At 36.7% G+C, this 25,733-nt stretch overlaps 1 protein-coding gene across 1 annotated transcript; it reads left to right on the forward strand.

The window, feature by feature from the left end:
• The first annotated feature begins 1,128 nt into the window (after window positions 1–1,128).
• LOC107566910 (PH and SEC7 domain-containing protein 3-like) lies at window positions 1,129–4,243 on the forward strand. The gene is made up of 3 exons (XM_016252480.1): window positions 1,129–1,203; window positions 2,017–2,129; window positions 4,120–4,243. The coding sequence occupies exons 1-3, from the start codon at window positions 1,139–1,141 to the stop codon at window positions 4,191–4,193; spliced, it is 252 nt and encodes an 83-aa protein (XP_016107966.1). The 5' UTR covers window positions 1,129–1,138; the 3' UTR covers window positions 4,194–4,243.
• Window positions 4,244–25,733: the final 21,490 nt, after the last annotated feature.

Here is a 25,733-nt window from a genome sequence, read left to right on the forward strand (position 1 = left end):
TTCTCACTCTTTTGTTGTCTGCAGACGTCAGTGTCCACAGGACCTAATACTGTAGAGGACCTAATACTGAGCCCTGTGGGACTCCATACTTCTGTTGGGTTGAATATCTTGCCATTAACACAAACAAACTGGTTGTATTGGTAGAATAGGCGATTAGATAGGTAGAACCTAAACCATACTAATGCCTGCCCACAAATGCCAGCATAATTCTCAAGCTTATCCAGGAGAATGTTATGGTTATAGTGTCAAAGGCAGCACTAAGATCTAATAGCACCTGAAGGGAGATGCTTGTATTATCTGACCATGGCTGAAAGTCATTTTTATGACTTGTATGAAGAAAAAGATAAATCCATAAAGTGCAAATCATCTCTGAGAATATAAATCAATACACACTGCAAAAATGCCAAATGTATAAAAAGTGCATGCGGCATAATAACAAACAAATTGCACTTGAAAGTAAATTAAAAGTTACAGTGTTTAATCAGAGAAATGGCGTGTCATTACAACAAGAGGGATTACAGCACAGCACAAATACAAAGTCCAGGCTTTCCTTTTTAAAGTGTCAACTGTGCATATAAATATATATGTTTCATAAATACTGTATATATTTCAGACTGTCTGTGCCCATCCTCCTCCCCCATTAAAGTAATTTATACACTAAGCATTATGAGTGAATCTATTAATTCCAGTGATTGATCTCTATTTTTAAATTCGTTGGTCAAAAGGTGTGGGATCCCTGAATGTGAAGTTTCAGTCATATAGCAGCATTGCCGCAAACTTATTCTCATGTCCGTCTGGGAATGCATGTTTCTTATGTAATGTGCTTTATACTGCTGTCATGTCAGGGTAGATTCATGTCTTTTCAGGGTTGGTCATCATAAACTAGTAAGATGCTCTGAACTTCAGTATGTCTGATTTCTATGTCAATGCTGATATTTCACACATACAGTGAGTATAAAATGATGTGTTGTGTGATTATAGTAAACACGGGCTCTTATCAAATGTTATTCAGATACCAGAAACTGTATGAGGTCCTGTTTAGTTGAACTGTTGCAAATGTGAAGGTCATATTTTTTTTATCTCTATTATAATGTAATATGTATCTTCTGTTTGTGTTCACAGTAATGACTTCAGTAAGATGGTTGCAGAAGAGTACCTCAAATTCTTTGAGTTTACAGACATGACATTGGACCAATCACTCAGGTACATCTCATTTAATTATTGTGCAGTCATACAGTCACTGTGTGTCTCTGCTATTTGCATAGTCTAAAATGTGGCTCATCTGGTTGTATGTTTACAGCCTTTAAATAATATTTGATGAAATTAAGTTTTTTTAAATTCACACATTTATTAAAAAAAATTATATTTAGACGGATGTAGACAGATTTTTTTTGGGGAAATTCTATTTGGAGAAAAAAAAATATATATATTTGTGAATTAAATAATTTACACATTTTTTTAAAGCCAAGAGATAACAAAAAGTAAGATTATTTATAATACACGAGTGGCATCGTTGCAAAAAAAATATTATTTAATTATCAGAGTTGTAAACTGTAAACATATATTTTTAAGCCACGTTTTAGATATACATTTAAAATAACCTCATAGTAAGTAAATCTTGTGATATATTAAAATATTGCAATTACAAATGCAACCAAAGAATGCTGAACATTATTATGTTGTTTGAATTTTTGAAGTCTTTTTTGAAGTTTTTATTATTGTTATTTTTGGACCACGTCTGATCACAGTTGAGGAGTCATTCTTACCAAAGTTCAGATAATTGCTCAGTGTCCACAAACTTTTTCATTCATGTGAAGTTTCTGGGTCTTTATTTCATCCTATGGTGTGCCCACACACATCATTAATGATTTTGCTGTGATTGGAGAAATTTGTTGGCTCTTTTTGTCTTTTATCTTGTATCTGGACCTGTTACTGGACCCCTGATGAGTCTTCACACACAAGCTACAAGCAAGACGAAGTTCATGGTCATGTTATATTGCTGTTTTTGTGTTGCAGATGTTTTCTGAAAGCATTCTCACTAATGGGCGAGACTCAGGAGAGAGAGCGGGTGTTAATTCATTTCTCTAATCGGTACTATCAGTGTAATCCCACCACCATCACTGCACAAGGTACTGCATGTCTCAACCTTATGTAACCTTTCTCGTTTACTCATTACTTACAAGATAAGCATTTCAGATCAATTGAAGAAGGGATGTAAGGGATCATTATTATCCAGTGGTGGATTAAGTACTTGAGTAAAAGTACAGATATCCTAATAAAACATTACTCCAGTAAAAATATAAGTACTCATTTCAAATTTTACTTTATTTATTTTACTAGTAAAAGTACAAGTACATGATTTTTTTAATGTAGTAAAGCATTTAAAGTAAAATGTAATTTTCTAGCCAGCAGTAGTCAGACGGAAGAAAGCACAGAAGAAAAATAAGCATTGATCTGCAAATAAGACTCTATATATTTGTTTTATATCGCTCTCTCCTATGAGAGAAAGAAAGAGAGTGTGGCATAATTAGGACTGGGCGATATAGCTAAAAAATTTATAAATGATATAATGTTTCATATCGTTCGGTATCGATAATTATTGACATTTCTTTATAACCTTTTTTAAAACAAAGAGCAATAGAAAAAAACTTTTAAATTTAACCACTGTATTTTTAAATTAACCCAATTTATTGAGACAAACAAATATTTTTTAGTTTGAACAGTCAAAAACAAAATTAAAATTAAACAAATATCTAATTTCTAATGTTTTATATGCAGATTAAATAGGTCTTAAGGAACCTTTCGGCTTGTCTCCTGAGGCCACAGGAGGGCGCAATGAGCAAAATAATGCAGCACATATAAATAGTCAACGCAAGGAAATAACGGTCTATAAAAAACGTGCATTATGTCTAAATTAACTAATAAAAATCAAATATAATTTCGTAAATTGCATAAACAATTATGAACAAAACAGCATCATGTATTTATGCATTGCTTAATACAAAGAGCCGAAGCACCATTCACACAGACTGCATTTAAAAACATATGAGAGGCAGTGAAAAGGAATAAACCTCCACGAATTTGTGACATGTTTTCTAAAAGTTTAAACCGTTTTAACATTGCATGGCTTTCTATACATCTCTCATGTGAGACGTGAGTGCAGCAGTCGTATTTGTCCGTCTAAAAAATGCTCTGAATATGCGTTCTGTGTTAATGGCTTGGTTTCAGTTTTAACCTAATCAAGATCTTCTCCGCATTGAGCTTCTATATTTCTCTAATATTTTGAATGAATAACGCAGCAGCGGCGCGTCTCGTGGGCTAGACTTATAACACATTAAAATGCAACAATGTCACTTACATCATTATCACTGCATCTCGCGCGCCACTGATGACGCTGATTGTACTATTTTTGCATTCAAATGCAAATGTTTCTTTTAAATTTGATTAATATAATTTTTTTTATTCACAATCTCCTCATCACAGGCAGACGCTGCACTCAATTCAGCATGTGTTCGTGTTTGTGTGTGCTGTCTGCGTCACTCATAGCACCTGCACTATATCCTGCACTATATCGAACTACTTTTTCTATCGATATCGAAGAAGGTGTACCGTCGATAAATATTGATACCGTTTTATCGCCCAGGCCTAGGTATAATGCAAAAAACATGAAACTAGCTCGGCTAATATTGTCTCAAACAAAAAGGTGCCTGAGGACTGTTTCTGTGTTTAATGCCTTGTCATATAGAAGTTGCTCCATATGAAATCTATAAATAAAACATTTATGGTTTTGCACAACATTAATTTCCTGTTGGATAAAGTCTCTCTTCACTAATTCTCCATGAAACATGATTGGGCTTAATCGCTCATTCAGTATCACAGTGTCGTGTTTCTTCCATAGCAACCAGTTTAGTAACAGCTATGACCAGTATATGGGTAAAAAGCGAAACCATCTCCTTGTTGCTAAGACTGTTGCCATGGAAGTGATGTTAGACTTTCTCCTGATGCATAGATGAATGTGTGTGTGATATCAGAAGTTATGATAAAAAATAATGTTCAGTCTCTTTGACCTGTCTATGAGCCTGTTCACAGTGTGACCGAATGTTTCTTTGACGTTTGCAGATGGAGTTCATTGCCTTACCTGTGCGCTAATGCTGCTCAACTCTGACCTTCATGGCCCAGTAAGTGACCTCTGACCCTCTGCCAGAGTTGCCCGTGTTAACCAGCGAAATGAAGACTGACAGTTTGTTCCGTCTTTGCCAAAAGCACATGAATGCAGTCACCGCTTGTCCTTATCAGAGCATGTTATCGGTGAATCTAATGATCCCTCTGAAGAAGGATATGTCTGGGTCATATTTCACCTCAAAATAAAAAGAAATAAGAAACTAAATGTGCTTAATTGATAATAACTGGTAATTGTAAAAAGTATTTTTGGCGAGGTTGAAATGTTGCCCAGAGATTCACCAACTAGTGAGTAGGATTGGGTATCGTTTGAATTTTATTGATTCCTATTCTTATTGATTCCTATCGATTCCAGTAAGAAAAAATTACTTCAAACATATTTATTCTGTTTTTTTACAAAGTGCTCTGTTGCAGCTGAATCACATGAGCAGCCTACAGAACACTTTTGCCTATGGGTTTAGCAAACAAAATACCACAGCAAAAGCAACTAGACTAGACTAATATAAATTTAAAATATGAAATTGTTAAACACAAGTAAACAGTCAGTAATGAAATGGAAACAAACAAACCAATTAGCAATAGCATGATTAAATACAACTGTACAAATTTCAGGTACAGAAATTGAAATGTAAATATGTAAAAATACTGTAGTTTTTTTTCCCAAAAATAAAATATGGATTATTCCTCATTGAAGTTACAGAAGATATTCAGTGAATGATTTTATTTTGTTCTTTGATTAACATTAATGACAGACAGCATGTTTATTAGGCTGCTGTCTCTTTAACACCGAACACACATGGAATGGATCTAAAAATACTGTTATACTTCACAACCGTTTACGTTCACTTAAGACAAAAAACGGCTGTGTTTATGATGATATACCTAAAGTATAAGATATAAACATGATGGTTCGGTGCATACTTCAGTTTTGATGTCACGGTTCGGTATGGTTTCGGGGCAGCATGGGGAGAAAACTAAACATAAAATTGCTTTTTTTATTTTTTATTAAACAGCGGTTTACTGAACAAATAGCGCTTTCTTTAAATAAATTCAGTTATAATTGAAATTTTCCTAAGAATAATAATTTACCTCAGCTTATGCTCTAAATTATAGGGAGCCCTTTTAAGTTACTGTAAGGTTACAATTAACAACAGAGCCCAAGCTTAAATTTAATTACTATTTATTTTTAAATATAATAATCAATACTCAGCTTAAAAATGTATACAAACATGTAAATTGCACATAATGCAGTTTTTATGATAAAATTTCAGTTTGTTGTTGAAATATAGGCTATTAATTTACACATTGGCTGTTTATTTCTTTTTAACACTTTAACATTTCAGTCATGCTGTCATGTGTTAATGTCTCATCTTTTCTTGTCTTTATCAGCATTTTAATCCATCTTGTAGATGTTCTGGGAACTAAGGTTCGCTTAAAGTGGGAACTAAATATCTTTTCCAACTTGAGAACTATATACAGTCACAAATAATTGTTTATTACACAGAATCTGTACCAATATCATGGACCATATGTCAGCATCACTTGAGTGTAGTTTGGGCTCCTCCTCAATGCATCTTATAAATGTTGTCTATGTGTTTCATCCAGTCTGGTTTTCTTCATTAGTAACATACAATTTTATAGGTGTTGAATTTTATTGCATTGTTTCTTATCATGAAGACAGCAGGTTAAGTAAAAATTGGAATATGCAATATAGCGCATTAATTTAGCAAAAATCAGGATTTAAGGAGTAAAGTGAGATTTGACTCCTGGTTAACTAATGGGTCGTGTTTAGTCACTATTTAGTGTGGAATTTTTCTACAATATTCACTCATGACAGTAAAATAGGGCATTATATGTCAATCTACTGCAGTTTTCCCTCTCTTAGTCAGTAGAAAATGACCGAAAATGGTCATGCATGAAAAAACAAACAAACCGTCATATACTGTGAAACCGGTATATTTTTGAAAAATACCATGATATAAATTTTTGGTCATACCGCCCAGCACTAAAATAGCCTACGTTTTGATGTCTATTCATGTTTATTTCGTACTGTAGTAGTAAAGAGAAAGATAGATGGGTCCACGTGTTGCTTGAACTGAGGTGCTAATCTAAAGCAATCATTCATGCTGCATTAGGGAGCGCCGAAACCGGATTTACTGTTTGAATTTCATTATGAAAAAAGTAAAAAAAGTCGTTCATTAAAAAGTAACATAGCACGAAGCCTTTGCGATTACTGGACAGCAAGTGCACTACAAATAATATGAAGTTCACGCATTAACAGAACACAGCATATAGACTAAGATCTTGATAAAGCCATTGTATCGATTCTAAGTGAGAATTGTTAACGATATTGCCAATATCCACTGTTGTAGTTTGTTCAACTTGTGCGCGAAATAGTCACCTGCACTTGTTCTTCGCACGTCTCCGTCATTTCGATCTCTCATGCTGCACAATGGAGCCGGCTTTCAGCAGTTGTGCCGTCAACTCTGATGTGCGGCAGAGATAAGAACTGTTTGAAACACTTTTTTCCACTAAAACTTTGATGCGCATCGTCTCAGTTTATTATGTCAACATAAACTATGTGATCGCAAAACAATCAGGAAAAAAGATATTACGCACATTTTAAAATCATTACATGTAAATTTAGTCGCTACTGGTGACCTCGGCCAAAACTTGTCTCGCAAATCAATAATTTTGGTCACAAATGCGACCGTTTTAGTCGTAGTCTGGAGCCCTGCGTGAGGCATGAGATGTTCATTCATGTTTATTTCGTGTTAAAACTAACAAAGTTAGTAGTAAAAGAGTAAGGGATGATCACACTGCGGTTTGAACTGAACCGTTTATACGATCTGTCGCAACACATCAAAGAGTGCCAAAACCGCATTTATTGTCTGAATTTCCTGACATTTTTTTTACATAATTTGAAAGATGAGACTTTGTTTTTCAAAAGTAGCAATATATAAAACTGGAAGTTTCCAATGAAGTTGCACTCATGCAGTGGTTAAAACAATGCTGTTCAGTTCACATGCATACCGAACCGAAATACCCTTACTGAAAATTTTCGGTATGAAAACGTGTACCGTTACACCCCTATGATATACTGAAGTGCATAATGGTTGGTAAATGTGAAAGAGAAATCGGTTCGAGAACGGACACATGTTCGGTAAGCTTTACCGAGACTGCTGTTCTCTGCGCTCGCAAGTTATTTCCCCTTCTGCACTTAAATTGTTTAAAATCACATTAAAATGTGAACGCAGGAATCATTGAGTGGAATCGAAATGCACGTGGCTTATCGAATACTCGGTTCTTGGCAACTTTGAACCAGTTCTCGATACCCAAACCTACTAGTGAGTCAAGGATGTTATAAACTTGTTCTTAGATGTTTTGTGTTTGGCTTTATTTTGGATATTATCTGTGATCAAATTTTCAGGGTTAAACCTGTGAAATCTGCATGAATGTGCCTAAATATAAATAGCTCAATTCAAGCAGAGGAGGAAAACAGAAAGAAATTATTCAGATATGTGCCATTAGTAACTACAGTGTAGTGAAGAAGAAGAAAGTTCTGCACCCCCCACCGTTTCCTCAGTGAAATGTGAGGTGCATTCTGGGTTCTCTAAGAATAGCTCCTCTCATTGGTCTCCATGGTGTTTGATCATGTGTCTTGAAACTTACAGGACGCTGTGTTTTGAGTGTGACACGCTCAGTAGAACGCATGTGCCATGGAGACGTAGAGATTTCATGCCCACGCCGCAGCACTCCTCTAGACGCTTTCATTTCAAACGTTGTTTAGTTTCATGTCATGTGGGTGAATACAGCTGAAAGTTGACGCCCACACAAAATACATGGCTGCATTTGTGGAGGGAAGCGTTATGCATATCACACAGGTTATATAGAGACAGAGCAGGTGCTGATGATGGCTAAATCTCATCAAAACCTGTCCTGGCTTGACAAAATGTGAAAGATGAAAGAAGAAATGTATAATTTACATAAAGAAATCAAAAGTTACTTTGTGGAACCAATAAAGACTTCATTAATGCTATGTCTGTTAGCTTTGAGGTCAGCTACTGCATTCCTGAAAGCTGACAAAATAAATGTATAGCAAATAGATGCATTAAAATTGGCAGGAATATGGTCCAGATTTTTGTCCACTTGCAGGCTCTTTTGCTTAACATGCTTAACAGCTGTGTCATAACTGAAGCCTGTTGTCTTTGGTGTGTCCCACCCAAGCGTTCTGTTTCAACAGGACACACACTACCGTTCAAACGTTTGGGGTCAGTACAATTTTTTGATTAATTAAAAAAAACTAAACAATACTTTTATTCAGCAATGATGCATTGAATTGATCAAATGTGACAGTAAAGACTATATTGACTATATTGTTACAGAAAGTTTCTATTTCAGTAAATGATGTTCTTTTGAATTTTCCATTCATGAAAGAATCCTGAAAAAATTAGGTTTAAGCAGCACAATCAGAAATAACAATCAGAAATGTTTCTTGAGCAGCAAATCAGCATATTAGAATGATTTCTGAAGATTATGTGACACTGAAGACTGGAGCAATGATGCTGAAAATTCAGCTGCGCGTCAGAAATAAATTACAGTTTAACATTATAAAAACTAGAATAGTATTTATTTATTTATTTATTGCCAAACACCCTCGTTGTTTGGAATTTTGCTTGGTGAGCTCATCAACAATAATAACAAACATTTAAAATACATACACTATATAAATACATACACATACACAACTATCTATGTCCTATCAATTATAAGGAGTGAAATACAGATGCATAGACACCAGAGGAATTAAGAGCATGAACAATCCTACAATAAGTGCTGTTCAGAAAACGTGTAGACTTAGTTTTAATTGCTCTAAGGGGTCCACAGTATTGCAGTATTACTGTTTTTACTGTATATTTGACTAAATAAATTCAGTCTTAAGTAGAAGAGACTTCTTTCAGAAACAAAAAAACAGCACTTATCAAGCCATATCCTGTGGTCTTTCAGATTTGTTTTTATTGGGACATTTTTTGTGACAAGACAATTAACTGCATTTTCCAGCAATGCAAAAATGTCATTATATTTAGCTATTTGTAATAGCTAATGGACGTCATCCTGTTTGAGAACGTTGTTTTATTTTTTTTATTTAAAGTAGCTTTAATTGCATTCATTATAACATACTTGATTTATTCACAATTCTGCATTACAATAATGAGAATGAGATTTTGGGGGCAGTGGAATAAACAAATGCGTTTGCATTGTATATATCTGTATAAAATCTGCTTACTGAGCAAGGCCCGAATGTTTTTTTTTTTTTTGGGGGGGAATTATTTGTTGTTTTTGCAAAATAGCGTTTTATTCTCATTCAGTCTTTGCTGACTTTGTGATCTGTGCTGCGGGCCCATGTCATATCAGAAAGAGAAAAATGGCTTGATGTGCTGTTAAAGTGATGGATGACAGGAGGCTATAGCATCACTTCACCGATGAAACTGCAGCGTGAGATCTTGTGGAATCGTGTATTTCGAAGCAGCCTGTGTCTCTCTTTGATATCTCGTGCCAGTCTGAACATTTGTCCAAACTCGGCTGGTGCTGGCAGGAACAGTAAAGTCAGTGGAACAAACACCGTCTGCGCTTTATTTTAGAATGCAAGCGCCGCTCCTTCAGTCTTTGTCTGTGACATTATACAAGCAGCAATCTGATGCTGTGAAGGAGGAATCGAGGTTCAGACAGAGTAATTGTAGAGGATGTATAACAGCAGCAGTCGCTGTACAGTATGTGGTAACTGTAGGCGCTTGTGAAATGCTTAAAAGTTCCTCTGGAAATCCTACGGCGGGTCAGTGTTGTTCGTATTGTGAGAAGTAGCAATTGTGACATTTTCTCTGCTTGCTTATATATGATCTGTTATACCAGCGCTATGAAAATGAAACATTTTCCTCCTCACGTATTTTGGTAATTTGCCTTCTCATAAAAACAAACACAGAACTACTGTGACCAAAACAAAGACAAATTATTTTTGGACCGGTATGCTGTAAGAAAATGCAAACTTGTAAGTGTTTTTGTATTTTAATATGAAATGTTTTGTAGTTAAACATGTGCACGCACTATATACAGTGCACAGCATAAATGATCTCACCCTCTATGAAAACCTAACAAATTCAGCAGTTACTTCGTACTTAGAAGACATGTTAAGGTTTTTCAGAGACATAATGTTCCTGCAAGTCTGCTTGATCAGTTACCAAAGCAGCATGTCAAAATTATTCAGGAAAATAAGACTTTCTTATCAAAATGATCAAATGTTGTGTTGCAAAAATGAGCACACCCTCCTCAGAGTTACTAAATAGAATTAAATAAATTACAGGTATGTTGCACCAAAGCATTGAAAGAGAAGTAAAAGTAAAATTAAAAGTGTTAAAAAGCCCACTAAAGCATTCTCAGACTTCTTTCTTAGCACACAGGAGGACATTTGGGATACAGTTTGTGATCAGGTGCCAAGAAGGGTCAGAGCAGTATACTAAATACTAGAATATTATACATTTGTTGAATTAAATCGAGGGTGTACTCATTTCTGCAATCCTTCATTTAAACAAAATTGGCTAATTTACTTATTTGACAGATATTAAGGACATATATTTTTCTGTTTTTATTAAGGAAATGTTTCAAATTTCAATTTTGCCATCTTTCCATGAATTGTATTAGTAATCATAATCACAGGGGTTTATTCATTTATGCTGTGCACTGTGATAGCTCCGAGCTCAACTGTGAAACAGCCCAGAGCAAATGCTCAGGGGACTTTTGTCATGAGTTCGTGATTACATACTGCAGTTAAATAATCTCATGCTATTACATTATCCGTTTCGGATTGTTGAGTTAAATGCATCCTTATGGAGGTGTCGAAATGCTGAATCAATTCATTCACTTACAACAGCACTTAATGGGAGCAGCGTCAGAGGGCAGAGCGTCACGTTATTTAAAGGGGACGTTAACACGTTAACGAGTAGCAAATGATTAAGTAGCTGCATTGGTTACTTTTATGCCACTGATAAAGCTTTTATATGTAGTTTGGGGTAACAAAGGGGTTTTATAGGTTTGACTGAAATAATAATGCAATAACTGACACTTTAAATCAATGGTTCAAGAAACAACAACAATTTTTTTTTTTTACAAAAAACAGATAAAGACAAAAAAGTAGCCATTGATAATATCTAAACAATGTGGTAGTATAGTATATAGTATATAGTATCCAAATCAAAATGTAATGCAATTAATTTAAGTGTGATTTATGTGTCTATTATGTGCAATGTCTTAGCCACTAGGGATTGTTACATAGGGCTATACAGGCATCTAGTGGCAACACAATGATATTACAGATACTAAATTGTGCAAAATGTTTATCTTAACAGTCAATTTACAAATAATGCATTCAGATTTGTGGAACTCAATGCACTGAATCGCCACAAATTAGTGTCGTTACTATGACAACCAATTTGAATGTGACAAGCAACTGGTGTCTGAAAATAATTAATTGCATATTATATAATACATAATTAATGTTATTGGGGGGGGGGGCAATAGGGATTTCGCCTAGGGTGTCAAATTGGCTAGAAACGGCCCTGATGACACTTACATTGTCGTCGCATTTCGTGCGCCACTGATAAGGCTGCCTGACGGCTGACACAGACCTAAAATTCGAATGCAACATTTTTTTGTATTCGAATGTGGATTTTTTTTTTCCCCCTGACGAATATTTGAAATTCTAATTAATTTTTTTTACAGCCCTAGTAAGTGATGCTCGCAAAGATTTAAATGTATGCTGTTGCTGGTGCTAATCTGAAGTGTACAATGCATTCAAGATCTACTGTGTTTTTCAGTTCTTTCATTCCGTGGGAATCAAGCCCAGGAACTTGCTGTTGCTGGCGCTTTGCTGTATTGTTTGAGCTACAGGAACACACGAAAAGATGCATAGGAACAACAAAAATGAATGCAAAACTGTTGATAACCATATTAAATACAGTATTTAGAAGCTTCTTCAGCCAAAAAAGATGTAATGCTCATACTTAAATTGTAATCCATGCTGTATATATTTAACTTTTTTCAAGAGGGATTATAAATTGATTTAGAATTTATTCAAAAATACGTTGGATTTATTTAGAACACAGATAATCAGTTCATCATTTGTGAGTTCATGACATGATCATGGCAAGGAAACTTGAATGATCATGAATACTTTTAGATTACTTTATCTAACTTGTTTAAATTTACCATATTGATAAAAAAAGTGAGGAGAAATAAAATATATTCCTTTGTTTTTGTATCAACACCATAAAATGCATTGAACATTACATTACACTAGGGTTTCCAATAGTGGGGTTAATGTAAGAACTGCAGTGGGTTTGTGAGTTGATAAAAAGCTATTAATTAAATCATAAAAAAAAAAAACTAATTTAAACACTTGAAAACTAAAAATATCAGAAAAAGTCAGTTTGACCATTAACAACATCAGAGAATTATAAATATGCAAATGTGTTGTTAAATTAATGAAATATTCATTTCCTAAATTTCAAATAAAAATTTTATTTTAAGGGGATTGTCTGACAAAAACATTTGGGAATCTCTGCATTATATGAACAAACATTAATAAACGTGAAAACAGCAATGACATTACATGTCATTACATCTTCCAGGTTTGAAATATTTCTGTCCAGAGGTCACTGGATATGATGAAGACATCGTGTTTCGCAGCTGTACATCGCCAGTGTTTAGTAACTTGCATAATCATTTGTTTCATACATGGTCTAATTGCTTTAGAGGTGTTCCCCCCAATTCAGAAGCATGGTTTGCAAATTTAAAGGGGTCATATGATGTTGCTAAAAATAACAGTGTTTGGTGTAATGAAATGTGTTTATGTGGTTTAAGGTTCAAAAAACACATTATTTTCCACATACTGTACATTATTGTTTCTCCTCTATGCCCCGGCTTTCTGAAACACGTCGATTTTTACAAAACTCATCGATCTGAAAAGCGAGGTGTGCTGTGATTGGCCAGCTATCCAGTGCGTTGTGCTTGGCCGAATACCTCAAGCGTGTGACGGAAATGTTACGCCCCTGTGTTTCCATGTGTCCTGGTTCGACGATGATTATGATTATAATGACTTATACTGTGTTTTTACTCTTTGCATTGCATATTGCGCCGCGTAAACATAAAACCATGTCTGCATTTGTGATCGGAGAAATGACAAACAACAAGTGCTACTCTACACTGCTCAAACTCGCGTTTGAATCATCAGTGGCAAATCCTTTAAATATAAAAAACGTACTTACAGTCTGTGAGGTTGAAGCGCCAGACTGTCCTTGCAAAGTTGGAACTGCCCCACTTTATAGAAGCATTATGTCCTCTTTTGGAAGGCCAAACAAGGTAGTTTCGCTTTCACAGCGAAACACACAGTGGCTTGAGTAAACGGTGCGGCCGGCAGATTCGACGAAGAAGCGTCCGGAGGGCTTTGCAGCAACCACATGTGATGGCCCCGGGCTGGACTCCGCTTTGTCCATGGTGAAAGCCGATCCGGCGATCCACAGCACGAAGTTGATGTATTTCCTCAGCGACCAGCACGGATCAGCTCCAGGCATGACGAAGTGGATATCGTCCTCTTTTGGAAGACCAAACAAAGTAGTTTCGCTCTCACAATGAAACACAGCGCCTTCACGACATGGCGGCAGCGTCAACAATACTACAGCGAGAATAAAAGTTACGCCTTCTTTCTTTGCGTGAACATTTGGGAGGTGTTATGCAAATCTTCCCACATAGTGAGGTAGACATGTGGGGGCGTGTTAGAACGAGGCCTTTTTGGAGGGCGTGGACAAGTCTTAACTTTTATAAAGAATATCTCTTTGGATTTGAGACTTTAGTCTTTGCAAATTTACAGATCTTCTTTATGCACCAAGAGCTTGTAACACTCCAAAGAGAAAGAAACAATTGAACTCGCATCATATGACCCCTTTAATACATGATATTTGTGAATATATTCAAAGCTAATTGGTATGACACCGTATAGGACCTTTAGAAAGGAAAATTGAAAAAGAGAGAGAGAGAAAAAAGATTTAAGCAGAATAAGCAAATTATGAATAAATTACTGCCATTGTGAATATGTAATCCTGTAGTCCATAAAAAAGTAACTAATCTGATTATGAGCAATTTAAAACGTAATATGCTTTAATTATGAGTGCTTAATTTTCAGAATTTGATTATGTAATCCAGATTACATGCAACTGCCCAGCCCTGACCATCAGATCTGTGGCCCACCTGCTAGACAATCCTTGTCCCATGTTTCCTCTGATATGTCCGGTTCTGGCACCATCACTGCAGCCAAGACAGGCCAAAACAGCCCCATGTGAACTCAGCCAAAATCAGCGGACTTAAATAATTAAATACCCCCCCGCCACCACTAACTCTTCCGGATAGTGCACCTTTTATGTCACGCTTTAATAAAATGAATACACTTCACACACTGACAGGATGTGTATTGCATGCTTAATAAATTGGCAGTAACTTCAGTAAGCACTTTATAAGGCATTATATAAAGCTGCACCAAAAGCGAGTGCCCTTGCTGAGTGTTTGTCGTGACTGTCCTCTGCCAACTCCATGAGCTGGCTACTTTATGAGCTTTTTATGGTCCGCTCGCAGGTATCACCACACTGAATGACTCACAAGCTGTCTGCCTTAATGAGAGAAGAGTGTCAAATGCAGTTTTATGCAAAAGTTTGGGCACCCCTGATAATTATCATAATTTCAATTTATAATCTGCTAGGCTTTCGAAGCTGCAACTTCATTTGGATATAATTTATACCTTATGGATACATTAACATTTAAATTCTGAAATAACATTTATTGAATCAACAGAAACAATGCAATGTGAATCACAACAAAAACGGACAGGTGCAAAAATTTGGGCACCCCAATGGAATAATCACATAAGTATTTAGTAGAGCCACCTTTTGCTGAAATAACAGCCTGTGGATGCTTCTTATAGCCACTGAAAAGTCCCTGAACTCTGACTGCAGGTATTCTGACTATTCTTCCTTGCAAAATATCTGCTGGTTTGATGGCTGCCGAGTGTGGACAGCCTGCTTCAAGTCAATCCATAGATGTTTGATGATATTCAAGTCTGGGGACTGCGATGGCCGTTCTAGAACATTGTATCTGTGCCTGTGCATGAATTCCTTGGTAGATTTGGAGCAATGCTTTAGGTTATTGTCCTGCTGAAACAGCCAACCCTGGTGTAACTTCAACCTCTTGACCTATTCTTGAACATTGTTCTTAAGAATCTCCTGATACTGGGTGGAATCCATGCAACCCTCAACTCTGATAAGGTTTCTAGTACCTGTGCCTGCCACACAGCGCCATAGCATGATGGACCCTACACCAAATTTAATAGTGGGGAGCAGGTTCTTCTTTCTGCCATGTAAAGCGCCTCTGGTGGTGACCAGATAACTCTTAGTTTCATCTGTCCACGACACATTATTCCAAAATAATTCAGGCTTGTCCAGATGAGCCTTTGCATACCTCAAACGACTCCGCTTGTTGGCAGTACCCAGAAAAGGCTTTTTCTGCGTCACCCTTCCATTGAGCTGTTCCTTGTGCAAAGTGCACTGATTGTGGAATGATGTACAATGACATTATCAGCAGCGAGATGTTCTTGGAACTCTTTGGAGGTGGTCTGTGGTTTGTCTGTGACCATTCTAACCATTCTTTGCTGTTGCCTTTCAGATATTTTTTTCAGCCTACCACATCTTTCCTTGACAGGGACTGTTCCTGTGGCCTTCCATTTTCTAACTATATTTCTGACTGTGGGGACAGAGACCTTAAAACTTTGTGAAAATTTTTGTATCCTTCTCCTAATTCATATTGACAAATTATCCTAGTTTTTAGTTCATTAGGGAGTTCTTTTGAGGTTCCCATGTTGCTACTTTCCAGTAGAGAATCAAGGAGAAGCACAACTAGCAATTAGCTACCTTAAATATAATTTCCCATGATGGGTTGCACCTTAGTTTGCAGTGTTAAGGTTCACTGAGCCAATCAAATCAATATTGTGTTGTAATTAATCAGCAATAAGAGACTACAGGTATTAAAATCAACACAATTGAAAGGGTGCCCAAACTTTTGCACAGCCTATTTTTCACATTTGACTTTATTTCATACAACGCAGTACTGCTACACTAAGAATTTCTTTCTGAAAAACATCACATTATGCTCTAGAAACATCTTTCTCTAGAAACTGAATGGCATATCACTATAATATTTTCTTATAAAGAAAGCTAATTATTATGCAGCCTCAGAGGGGTGCCCCAAACTTTTGCATAAAACTGTATGTCTTTTTGATGTTTGGTCACACGAATTCTTGCAGTGGATGCTGTTAATCTAGTCTAGGTTTAGTTAGTTCAGTGCTGTGGAATTGCCTTGGTCATTTTGGCATCTAGCAGACCAATCAGACAGCTTTATTAAGTTCTGAGACGGCAAGGTCAGAATCATTTAAAGTTGTTTTCCAGCTTATTTCAATGGCACTTTTAGAGTGAATTGTAGCACAAGGTCAAGTTTTCAGTTGTGTGAGTCACCGTCTTGTTTTCTGCAGTAAAATCAGCCTGCCACAACTCAAACTATATTGATGGATCATTTTGTCCTTTCATATTTCTTGGTTGGCATCTGAAGGAACTCTGGTAAATTGGTGACTGATCCGCATAGAGCCAGCAGCACCTTTGAAGCAGAACGTAATGTTTTATGTTATCATTAGATCATATGTTTGGGGGAAAAGTGCTTCTAATTTTACTACATGTTATCTGGAGTGCAGAGCGGCTTATTAAATGCACATATATATTTTGGGGCTGTCAACTTATGTGATTAATTTCATATCAGTAAATGATGCAAACCCGCTTTATTTATTTATAAACCCAAATACATCAGTGACCTTCTGATTCCTTACTCTCCTCAAAGAGCACTTACGTCTAGTAATCAGCTTCTTGCAGTTTTATAGATGGTCAAATCACTCATGCATACTGTTTCCTATACAATGATGCTAGCCAATCATAACTGTGGCCGATTACTGACAAGCCTTAAAGGACCCGCCCCTTAAAAATAGGTCGTTTTAGAGAGAGGCTCAGAATGAGAGTTGAAAATAATAATTTTTCCAAATATTTTTTTTGTGCAAAAAAACTTTATTAACATTATAAGTAAACCTCTAGGAACATAAAATAATAATAAAATAAAAAAATCCATGTCTTGACCCCTTTAATGTTTCTTCCTATAAAATAATACAAGCATATGAAAAACTACTTAAGGTAGGTTATGCAAGGTTTTTTCTGCACTGTGATTTAAGGGCAGTTTTATCACCGTAAGAAACATTGTGGCTTGTTAAGAGCGTCTTTTCAGAACAACTGTGGAGACAGACTCAAATAAATTGAAAGCATCAGTGTCAGTAAATGTGAAAGACTGCGTGTCTCCGTTTAATTGGCAAACACCACGCACATGGAACAGTTTGTCACATATCTCTTGCAGTATTAAAGTCTCTTTTAATATATCAAATATCTAATTTCTCAGTCTGCTCTAGTTACACACAGTCAATTGGTGACTGACCATTATGTATTATTGAAATGTTCACAAGTTTAATGTTGGTGTGTTTATGATTATAGCCTTGTTTGCAGTTGTGACGTACGTGGCTGGTCATCTTGACACAACTGATATCCAGAAGTAACCGTATATATGTGTAACAGTATTAGCTAGTGAAGACTATTGTGAAAAATGCATTTCATTGATAGTCTTTAGCCATAGCTAACTTAGATACTCATAGCTAAGCCTTGCTTGTTATTGGAATGCATATTAGTGGTGCATTATTAAATTTGAAATCAAATACTTCCCTTCTACTGTATGTATGATGCGAAAAACAGTACGGCAAAAAATGTCCAAATTCATAGTAGACAAAAGTAGGGCTGAACGATTAATTGCATTTGCGATAGTATCGCGATATGAAAAAATTAGATTTTTCAACCACAGAGACTGCGATTACACTCGGTCACGTGACCCACGAGAGTAAAGAGGTGTGTTCGACTTGAAGATCGATCGGTGTATGACATCAAAGTACGGCGAGAGAAAGCATAAGGAGACGACACTCGCCCATCGGTCTAAGCAGCGCTTCAAGTCGAACACATCTAAGCAGTCTTCAGAGGAAGCATCAAGTTGGCACGCTACAGTGTTGCCAAGTCTGCAGTTTGGGGAACCCCTCCAAAAAACTTGTTTTTACCCCCTGGAACGCGATTTGACCATCGCTGCCATTTCTGTTGCATATGTGAAACATCGAACGGTAAATGGAACCGAAAGCATAACGAAACCGCGCTACGCGTTTGAACTGCGCAGCGCTTCGAGTGTAGAGCCTGGTTTATACTCGCGCGAAGGTGCGTGCAGCAAAAATTATGCGAATATTGAGGAAAGGATGGATGGTTTTCATGCTAAAGTAAAGTAAAAGACCGCTTCTTAACCCAAAGGTGAACATGTTGGTATTCTTGGGCTAGAAGTTGGTATGCTTACAAGGTTGGAAGTTCAACAAATCAGTCAATATACTACTGTGATTGTAGTTGTTAAATAAAAATGTCATACATATCAATTCATGCATCACCTAATTTCATCGTAACATATAGGTCTTGCCTACAGAAAATAACATTTATGTTTAATCTATCTATAATAGTGTGTTGGTCATACTATACAATGATTTATAGCTTGTCTTTGTTGAATAATACAGAACATAAAGAGCTTAAAAAAATTATTGCGTATTAAATCGCAATCGCAATATTGGTAAAAAAAAAATTGCAAGTAATTGGGCAGGTTTTGTTGTGAAAACCTGGCAACCCTGGCACGCTACACACTGAAATGTTTGAAAGCGTATATATGAATGTACTTAAAAACGGCACATGGGAAATTCAGGGCTCCAGAATGTAACCATTTTTTTCTGCCTGTGTGAATAAATTTTGTGAGCGGTCGCACTGGCGCGACCATCGCTGCCATTTCTGTTGCATATGTGAAACATCGAACGGTAAACGGAACCGAAAGCATAACGAAACCGCGCTACGCGTTTGAACTGCGCAGCGCTTCGAGTGTAGAGCCTGGTTTATACTCGCCACGTCAGCACGAGCGCGAAGGTGCGTGCAGCAAAAATTATGCGAATATTGAGGAAAGGATGGATGGTTTTCATGCTAAAGTAAAGTAAAAGACCGCTTCTTAACCCAAAGGTGAACATGTTGGTATTCTTGGGCTAGAAGTTGGTATGCTTACAAGGTTGGAAGTTCAACAAATCAGTCAATATACTACTGTGATTGTAGTTGTTAAATAAAAATGTCATACATATCAATTCATGCATCACCTAATTTCATCGTAACATATAGGTCTTGCCTACAGAAAATAACATTTATGTTTAATCTATCTATAATAGTGTGTTGGTCATACTATACAATGATTTATAGCTTGTCTTTGTTGAATAATACAGAACATAAAGAGCTTAAAAAAATTATTGCGTATTAAATCGCAATCGCAATATTGGTAAAAAAAAAATTGCAATTAGATTATTTTCCAAAATCGTTCAGCCCTAGACAAAAGTACCCGCAAATGCAAATGAGCAGCTGCTCCTCCCGCCTTTTCCAGAATAGGGCTGATGCATTTACAGCTCCTACCTCAGATACTCTGATAAAAAAACATCTGTTTGGTTTTGATTATCATGTCGTGCTGAAATCATGTGTTTTAAACCATATTAGTTTAAACTTCTGAAATATGGTTTTCTGAGCGCACACATCTGAAGCAGGCGGTTCAGCGGTTGCAAATGGCATGTGAGTACTAAACTAAGTTCTCTTTCATGTCTTATTGTGCTTAAACTGTCAAATACACACAAGTTTATGTTAAAAACAAACATAAGTCTGTGAAGGTAAACAGCTGGGAGAGATATTGCGTGTTTATGTTAGACCTGTGTATTAAGCGACAGCAGCGTAATATACAGTACTATACTGTTGTCTACGCTGTTAATAAAACCAAAACAATAAAATAAAAGCAGAAAATCACTCACTGCTCTGGACTGAATAACATCTATAGCTGTAATAAGAAGACATGTCTCTTTTAAATGCTCTAGCATGCAGATAAACACGAGCGGATTGTGTGCGGTTCACTCAGAATCTGCTAATACAGCACTGTCCATCAACAGTCGTGGCCGGTGCTTGTAAAATGTGACGTCACATTTTACAGATTCTGCAAACAGCTTGTGCTGAGACACTGCTTATGATTTATAGGGATTAAAAAAGGAGCGGGTGGATTTGTATCATTATAGGGTGGTTGTGTGCACACCCTGCCAATTTTGCTGTGAATTTTGCATAAAAGGTGGCCTTTAAATATTACTGGGTGTTCACACTGATAGCAGTATGTGTCGCGCATGTGATCCACCTGATTATAGTGGTGGCGTGGACCAGTCATCCTCCAGCAGGCATAGTATGCAAGCTCAGCGGTAAACTTAGACATGTAATGCCAAGTTCACACTACAGGATTTTAAAGGAACACGCCACTATTTTTGAAAATAGGCTAATTTTCCAACTCCTCTAGTGTTAAACAGTTGAGTTTTACCATTTTCGAATCCATCCAGCCGATCTTCGAATCTGACGGTAGCACTTTTAGCTGTAGCTTAGCGTAGATCATTGAATCCGTTTAGACAGTTAGCATCTCGCTCAAAAATGACCAAAGAGTTTAGATTATTTTCCTATTACCTAGCTGGGGACTATTATCAGGCGCTGCGTAATATCATTGCGTCTGCTGCACCCATGGTACGGCAGCAAAGTTCCTTGATTTTTACGCCGGAATGAGAGCATAGTTCCTAGCCATATCGGCCTAGAATATCGCAACTTTTCATTTTCCGTCGGTCTTAGTACACGATGTAACTACAGAAGAGTCACTAGTTCACACTACAGGATTTTAAGCCCGATTTGCAAGTTAACGAGCTTGCCGACAGGTCGGGCTGTGATCGGGGGAAAATCACTCGGCAATCTTTGTGTGAGAACAACTCAACGATGCATCAAAGAGGCTCGCTGACACGTCGCCGACGCCTCGCAGATGACAAACAAATATCTAGCATGCTAAATATCTGGACCGGTCGGCCGACTCAACATCACGTGGTGTCAGGTGTCGTGATGAGCTACAGCTAATGAGAGAGCAAAGCATGGGTTGAGGTCAGCAGTAAAAAAACAGCAGCAGTAGCAGCAGCAGCAACACGGCTTTAAGAAAAGTTTGGACAAGAAATGGAGCAAATTTTTTCATCAAGCAAACAAGTTGCAGCACTAATTTCTTCCCGATGTTCATTTTAAAATAAACAACTCCTGTTTCACTTGTTGTTTCGTGTCATTCCCGTTCAACTTCTCGCGCGTGTTTTCGTGACAAAACGTGGTTTGGGGACAGGATAGAGTCGTTGGGGGACAGAGATGTTGTCAGCTCATGTAGTGTGTGACTCTCTGTAGCGAATCATTTACGTAGTGTCGCATAGTGTGAACACCACAACGACTTCAAGACAGACAATCAAGTCATGTGGTCTGAACAGCACAGCGATCTGTCCTGGAGTGTGAACTTAGCTTAAGGAGGAACTAGACATGGCTCAGGTCTAGAGTCCAGATGTATAGCGTTTGAATGTTCAGGTCCTGCTCTTGTCCTGATATACTGAAATCCTTTGCGATCTTTGGATTTGTTGGAGGTCTGGCCTTTAAAACCGAGACATGAGTGACTGAACGCCTCCATGTAATCAGACACCAATCAACTGCCGCCACACTTATGACGCTTCTATTCTTATCAGACCTATTTTTGCTGGACTCAACACACATAATGCTGAAGGTGTTTGCCAGGCTCTTGGGTAAGACACGATGACCTGTGATGAATTCAGCAGAAACATAAACCGTCATTTTCAACACTAGATCTATTGTATTGTCATTTTAAGCCTGGCAAACAAAAATGCTTTGCTTGTGAAGTGTGCTTGTGCATCTTTTGTTACAATAAATGACACCTGTATTGCTCACTTGTCTTTATCGCTCTACTTATTTGTCAGTTTAATTAATCTCTCTGCATATCTTGTTAGAGACTTTGATACATATTCTTTTGGAGAGAACTGATTCTGATTGTTCTCCTGCTAATCCAGAACTAAAAAGTAAATAAATAAGAAAAGAATGAACATTTCAAGTGTTTAATTTAATAGAGATGGCTTGTCTTTATGGCAGGATGCTTATGGAATGATTGTGTGATATCAGGTTTATAAACGCAGGTGATGTGACGCAGCTCATCTGTCTGAAAATAAAGTGTTAAATCAAAGGTCAAAAGATTAATAACTATATTAGATGGAAAATCGCAGTGGCTATCTTTAGACAACTGCTGCTTTACACAAGTAGAGGACAGCTTATTCTTCAGTGTTACAGATCCCAGTGTAGTGATGCTTTTATTCTTTTACAGGGTTTCCTTGGGTCCTTAAGTCTTAAATTTAGTTGTATCAAAATCAAAGCCATGAAAGTCCAAAATGCCTTAAATGGTAGAATAAAAGTCTTAATTGTAATTTCAAGAGATCTTAAATTTGGGGACAAAAAGACAAGAATCATGATATGACAGGATTAAACTTCAAAAGGTTATTATTTCATTGAATAAATATGAACGATGCACATTTCAAGTCAAAACGTGTTGCAGGTGTTATATGAATGTGTTACTTGATAAAGTAGCATTTATGAGTACAGCAGAGTACAGGTCTTTCCACCTACTGGCAGAGAATGAATTTACATTTTCAATAAGCCCGTCTGCTGTTTTTGTTCAGACCAATGTGAAAATCCACCCATGTTTTTAAGCAGCAAACACACCGTTGTGAATGTGAACTGGTGGATCGATAAGCGAAGTAAATGTGCCCTCTAAAAATCTAAACAATGATTGATGAAACAATAATTGATACTTTTGACTCTTTTCTTAAAAAATGGTTTAAAATGTGAAGTTGATCATTTTATAAAACTTTATTTTTGTGAAAACCTCATTTTATGGTTTAATGTTGCCCTACCATTCGGACGGTATTAATTTTATATGTGTGTGTTATTGTGTTTATGGTAGAGCTCTATCTCAGCGGACAGTTTTCAGTTGAGGTCAGCAGTAAAAAAACAGCAGCAGTAGCAGCAGCAGCAACACGGCTTTAAGAAAAGTTTGGACAAGAAATGGAGCAAATTTTTTCATCAAGCAAACAAGTTGCAGCACTAATTTCTTCCCGATGTTCATTTTAAAATAAACAACTCCTGTTTCACTTGTTGTTTCGTGTCATTCCCGTTCAACTTCTCGCGCGTGTTTTCGTGACAAAACGTGGTTTGGGGACAGGATAGAGTCGTTGTCAGCTCATGTAGTGTGTGACTCCCTGTAGCGAATCATTTACGTAGTGTCGCGTAGTGTGAACACCACAACGACTTCAAGACAGACAATCAAGTCATGTGGTCTGAACAGCACAGCGATCTGTCCTGGAGTGTGAACTTAGCTTAAGGAGGAACTAGACATGGCTCAGGTCTAGAGTCCAGATGTATAGCGTTTGAATGTTCAGGTCCTGCTCTTGTCCTGATATACTGAAATCCTTTGCGATCTTTGGATTTGTTGGAGGTCTGGCCTTTAAAACCGAGACATGAGTGACTGAACGCCTCCATGTAATCAGACACCAATCAACTGCCGCCACACTTATGACGCTTCTATTCTTATCAGACCTATTTTTGCTGGACTCAACACACATAATGCTGAAGGTGTTTGCCAGGCTCTTGGGTAAGACACGATGACCTGTGATGAATTCAGCAGAAACATAAACCGTCATTTTCAACACTAGATCTATTGTATTGTCATTTTAAGCCTGGCAAACAAAAATGCTTTGCTTGTGAAGTGTGCTTGTGCATCTTTTGTTACAATAAATGACACCTGTATTGCTCACTTGTCTTTATCGCTCTACTTATTTGTCAGTTTAATTAATCTCTCTGCATATCTTGTTAGAGACTTTGATACATATTCTTTTGGAGAGAACTGATTCTGATTGTTCTCCTGCTAATCCAGAACTAAAAAGTAAATAAATAAGAAAAGAATGAACATTTCAAGTGTTTAATTTAATAGAGATGGCTTGTCTTTATGGCAGGATGCTTATGGAATGATTGTGTGATATCAGGTTTATAAACGCAGGTGATGTGACGCAGCTCATCTGTCTGAAAATAAAGTGTTAAATCAAAGGTCAAAAGATTAATAACTATATTAGATGGAAAATCGCAGTGGCTATCTTTAGACAAATGCTGCTTTACACAAGTAGAGGACAGCTTATTCTTCAGTGTTACAGATCCCAGTGTAGTGATGCTTTTATTCTTTTACAGGGTTTCCTTGGGTCCTTAAGTCTTAAATTTAGTTGTATCAAAATCAAAGCCATGAAAGTCCAAAATGCCTTAAATGGTAGAATAAAAGTCTTAATTGTAATTTCAAGAGATCTTAAATTTGGGGACAAAAAGACAAGAATCATGATATGACAGGATTAAACTTCAAAAGGTTATTATTTCATTGAATAAATATGAACGATGCACATTTCAAGTCAAAACGTGTTGCAGGTGTTATATGAATGTGTTACTTGATAAAGTAGCATTTATGAGTACAGCAGAGTACAGGTCTTTCCACCTACTGGCAGAGAATGAATTTACATTTTCAATAAGCCCGTCTGCTGTTTTTGTTCAGACCAATGTGAAAATCCACCCATGTTTTTAAGCAGCAAACACACCGTTGTGAATGTGAACTGGTGGATCGATAAGCGAAGTAAATGTGCCCTCTAAAAATCTAAACAATGATTGATGAAACAATAATTGATACTTTTGACTCTTTTCTTAAAAAATGGTTTAAATACTAAAATGTGAAGTTGATCATTTTATAAAACTTTATTTTTGTGAAAACCTCATTTTATGGTTTAATGTTGCCCTACCATTCGTACGGTATTAATTTTATATGTGTGTGTTATTGTGTTTATGGTAGAGCTCTATCTCAGCGGACAGTTTTCACAGCCTGATGGTAGATTTACAGTGCTGCCATACATACTGGTTCCATTTCTTCATTATTGATTTAACGGTACTCAAAGGATATTCAGTACAAGTCGAAATATTCTTGAAATCCCTGCTTTGTGATTTTCAATGAACTTTTTGGGAAGTTGCTTAGAGTGATTTTTCTTAATGTGCTTATATGTGCTCGTGTAAACGCATGTGAAGTTGATCATTTTATAAAACTTTATTTTTGTGAAAACCTCATTTTATGGTTTAATGTTGCCCTACCATTCGGACGGTATTAATTTTATATGTGTGTGTTATTGTGTTTATGGTAGAGCTCTATCTCAGCGGACAGTTTTCACAGCCTGATGGTAGATTTACAGTGCTGCCATACATACTGGTTCCATTTCTTCATTATTGATTTAACGGTACTCAAAGGATATTCAGTACAAGTCGAAATATTCTTGAAATCCCTGCTTTGTGATTTTCAAT

The sequence above is a fragment of the Sinocyclocheilus grahami genome, unplaced genomic scaffold (genome assembly GCF_001515645.1).
Source record: "Sinocyclocheilus grahami isolate Dianchi unplaced genomic scaffold, SAMN03320097.WGS_v1.1 scaffold1111.1, whole genome shotgun sequence".
Lineage (NCBI taxonomy): Eukaryota > Metazoa > Chordata > Actinopteri > Cypriniformes > Cyprinidae > Sinocyclocheilus > Sinocyclocheilus grahami.

Coding starts and splice junctions, on each gene's coding strand:
- LOC107566910 (XM_016252480.1), top strand. CDS start 1,139: ATGGTTGCAGAAGAGTACCTCAAATTCTTTGAGTTTACAGACATGACA. Junction 1,204..2,016: donor ACATTGGACCAATCACTCAG/GTACATCTCATT, acceptor TTTGTGTTGCAG/ATGTTTTCTGAAAGCATTCT. Junction 2,130..4,119: donor CACCACCATCACTGCACAAG/GTACTGCATGTC, acceptor TGACGTTTGCAG/ATGGAGTTCATTGCCTTACC.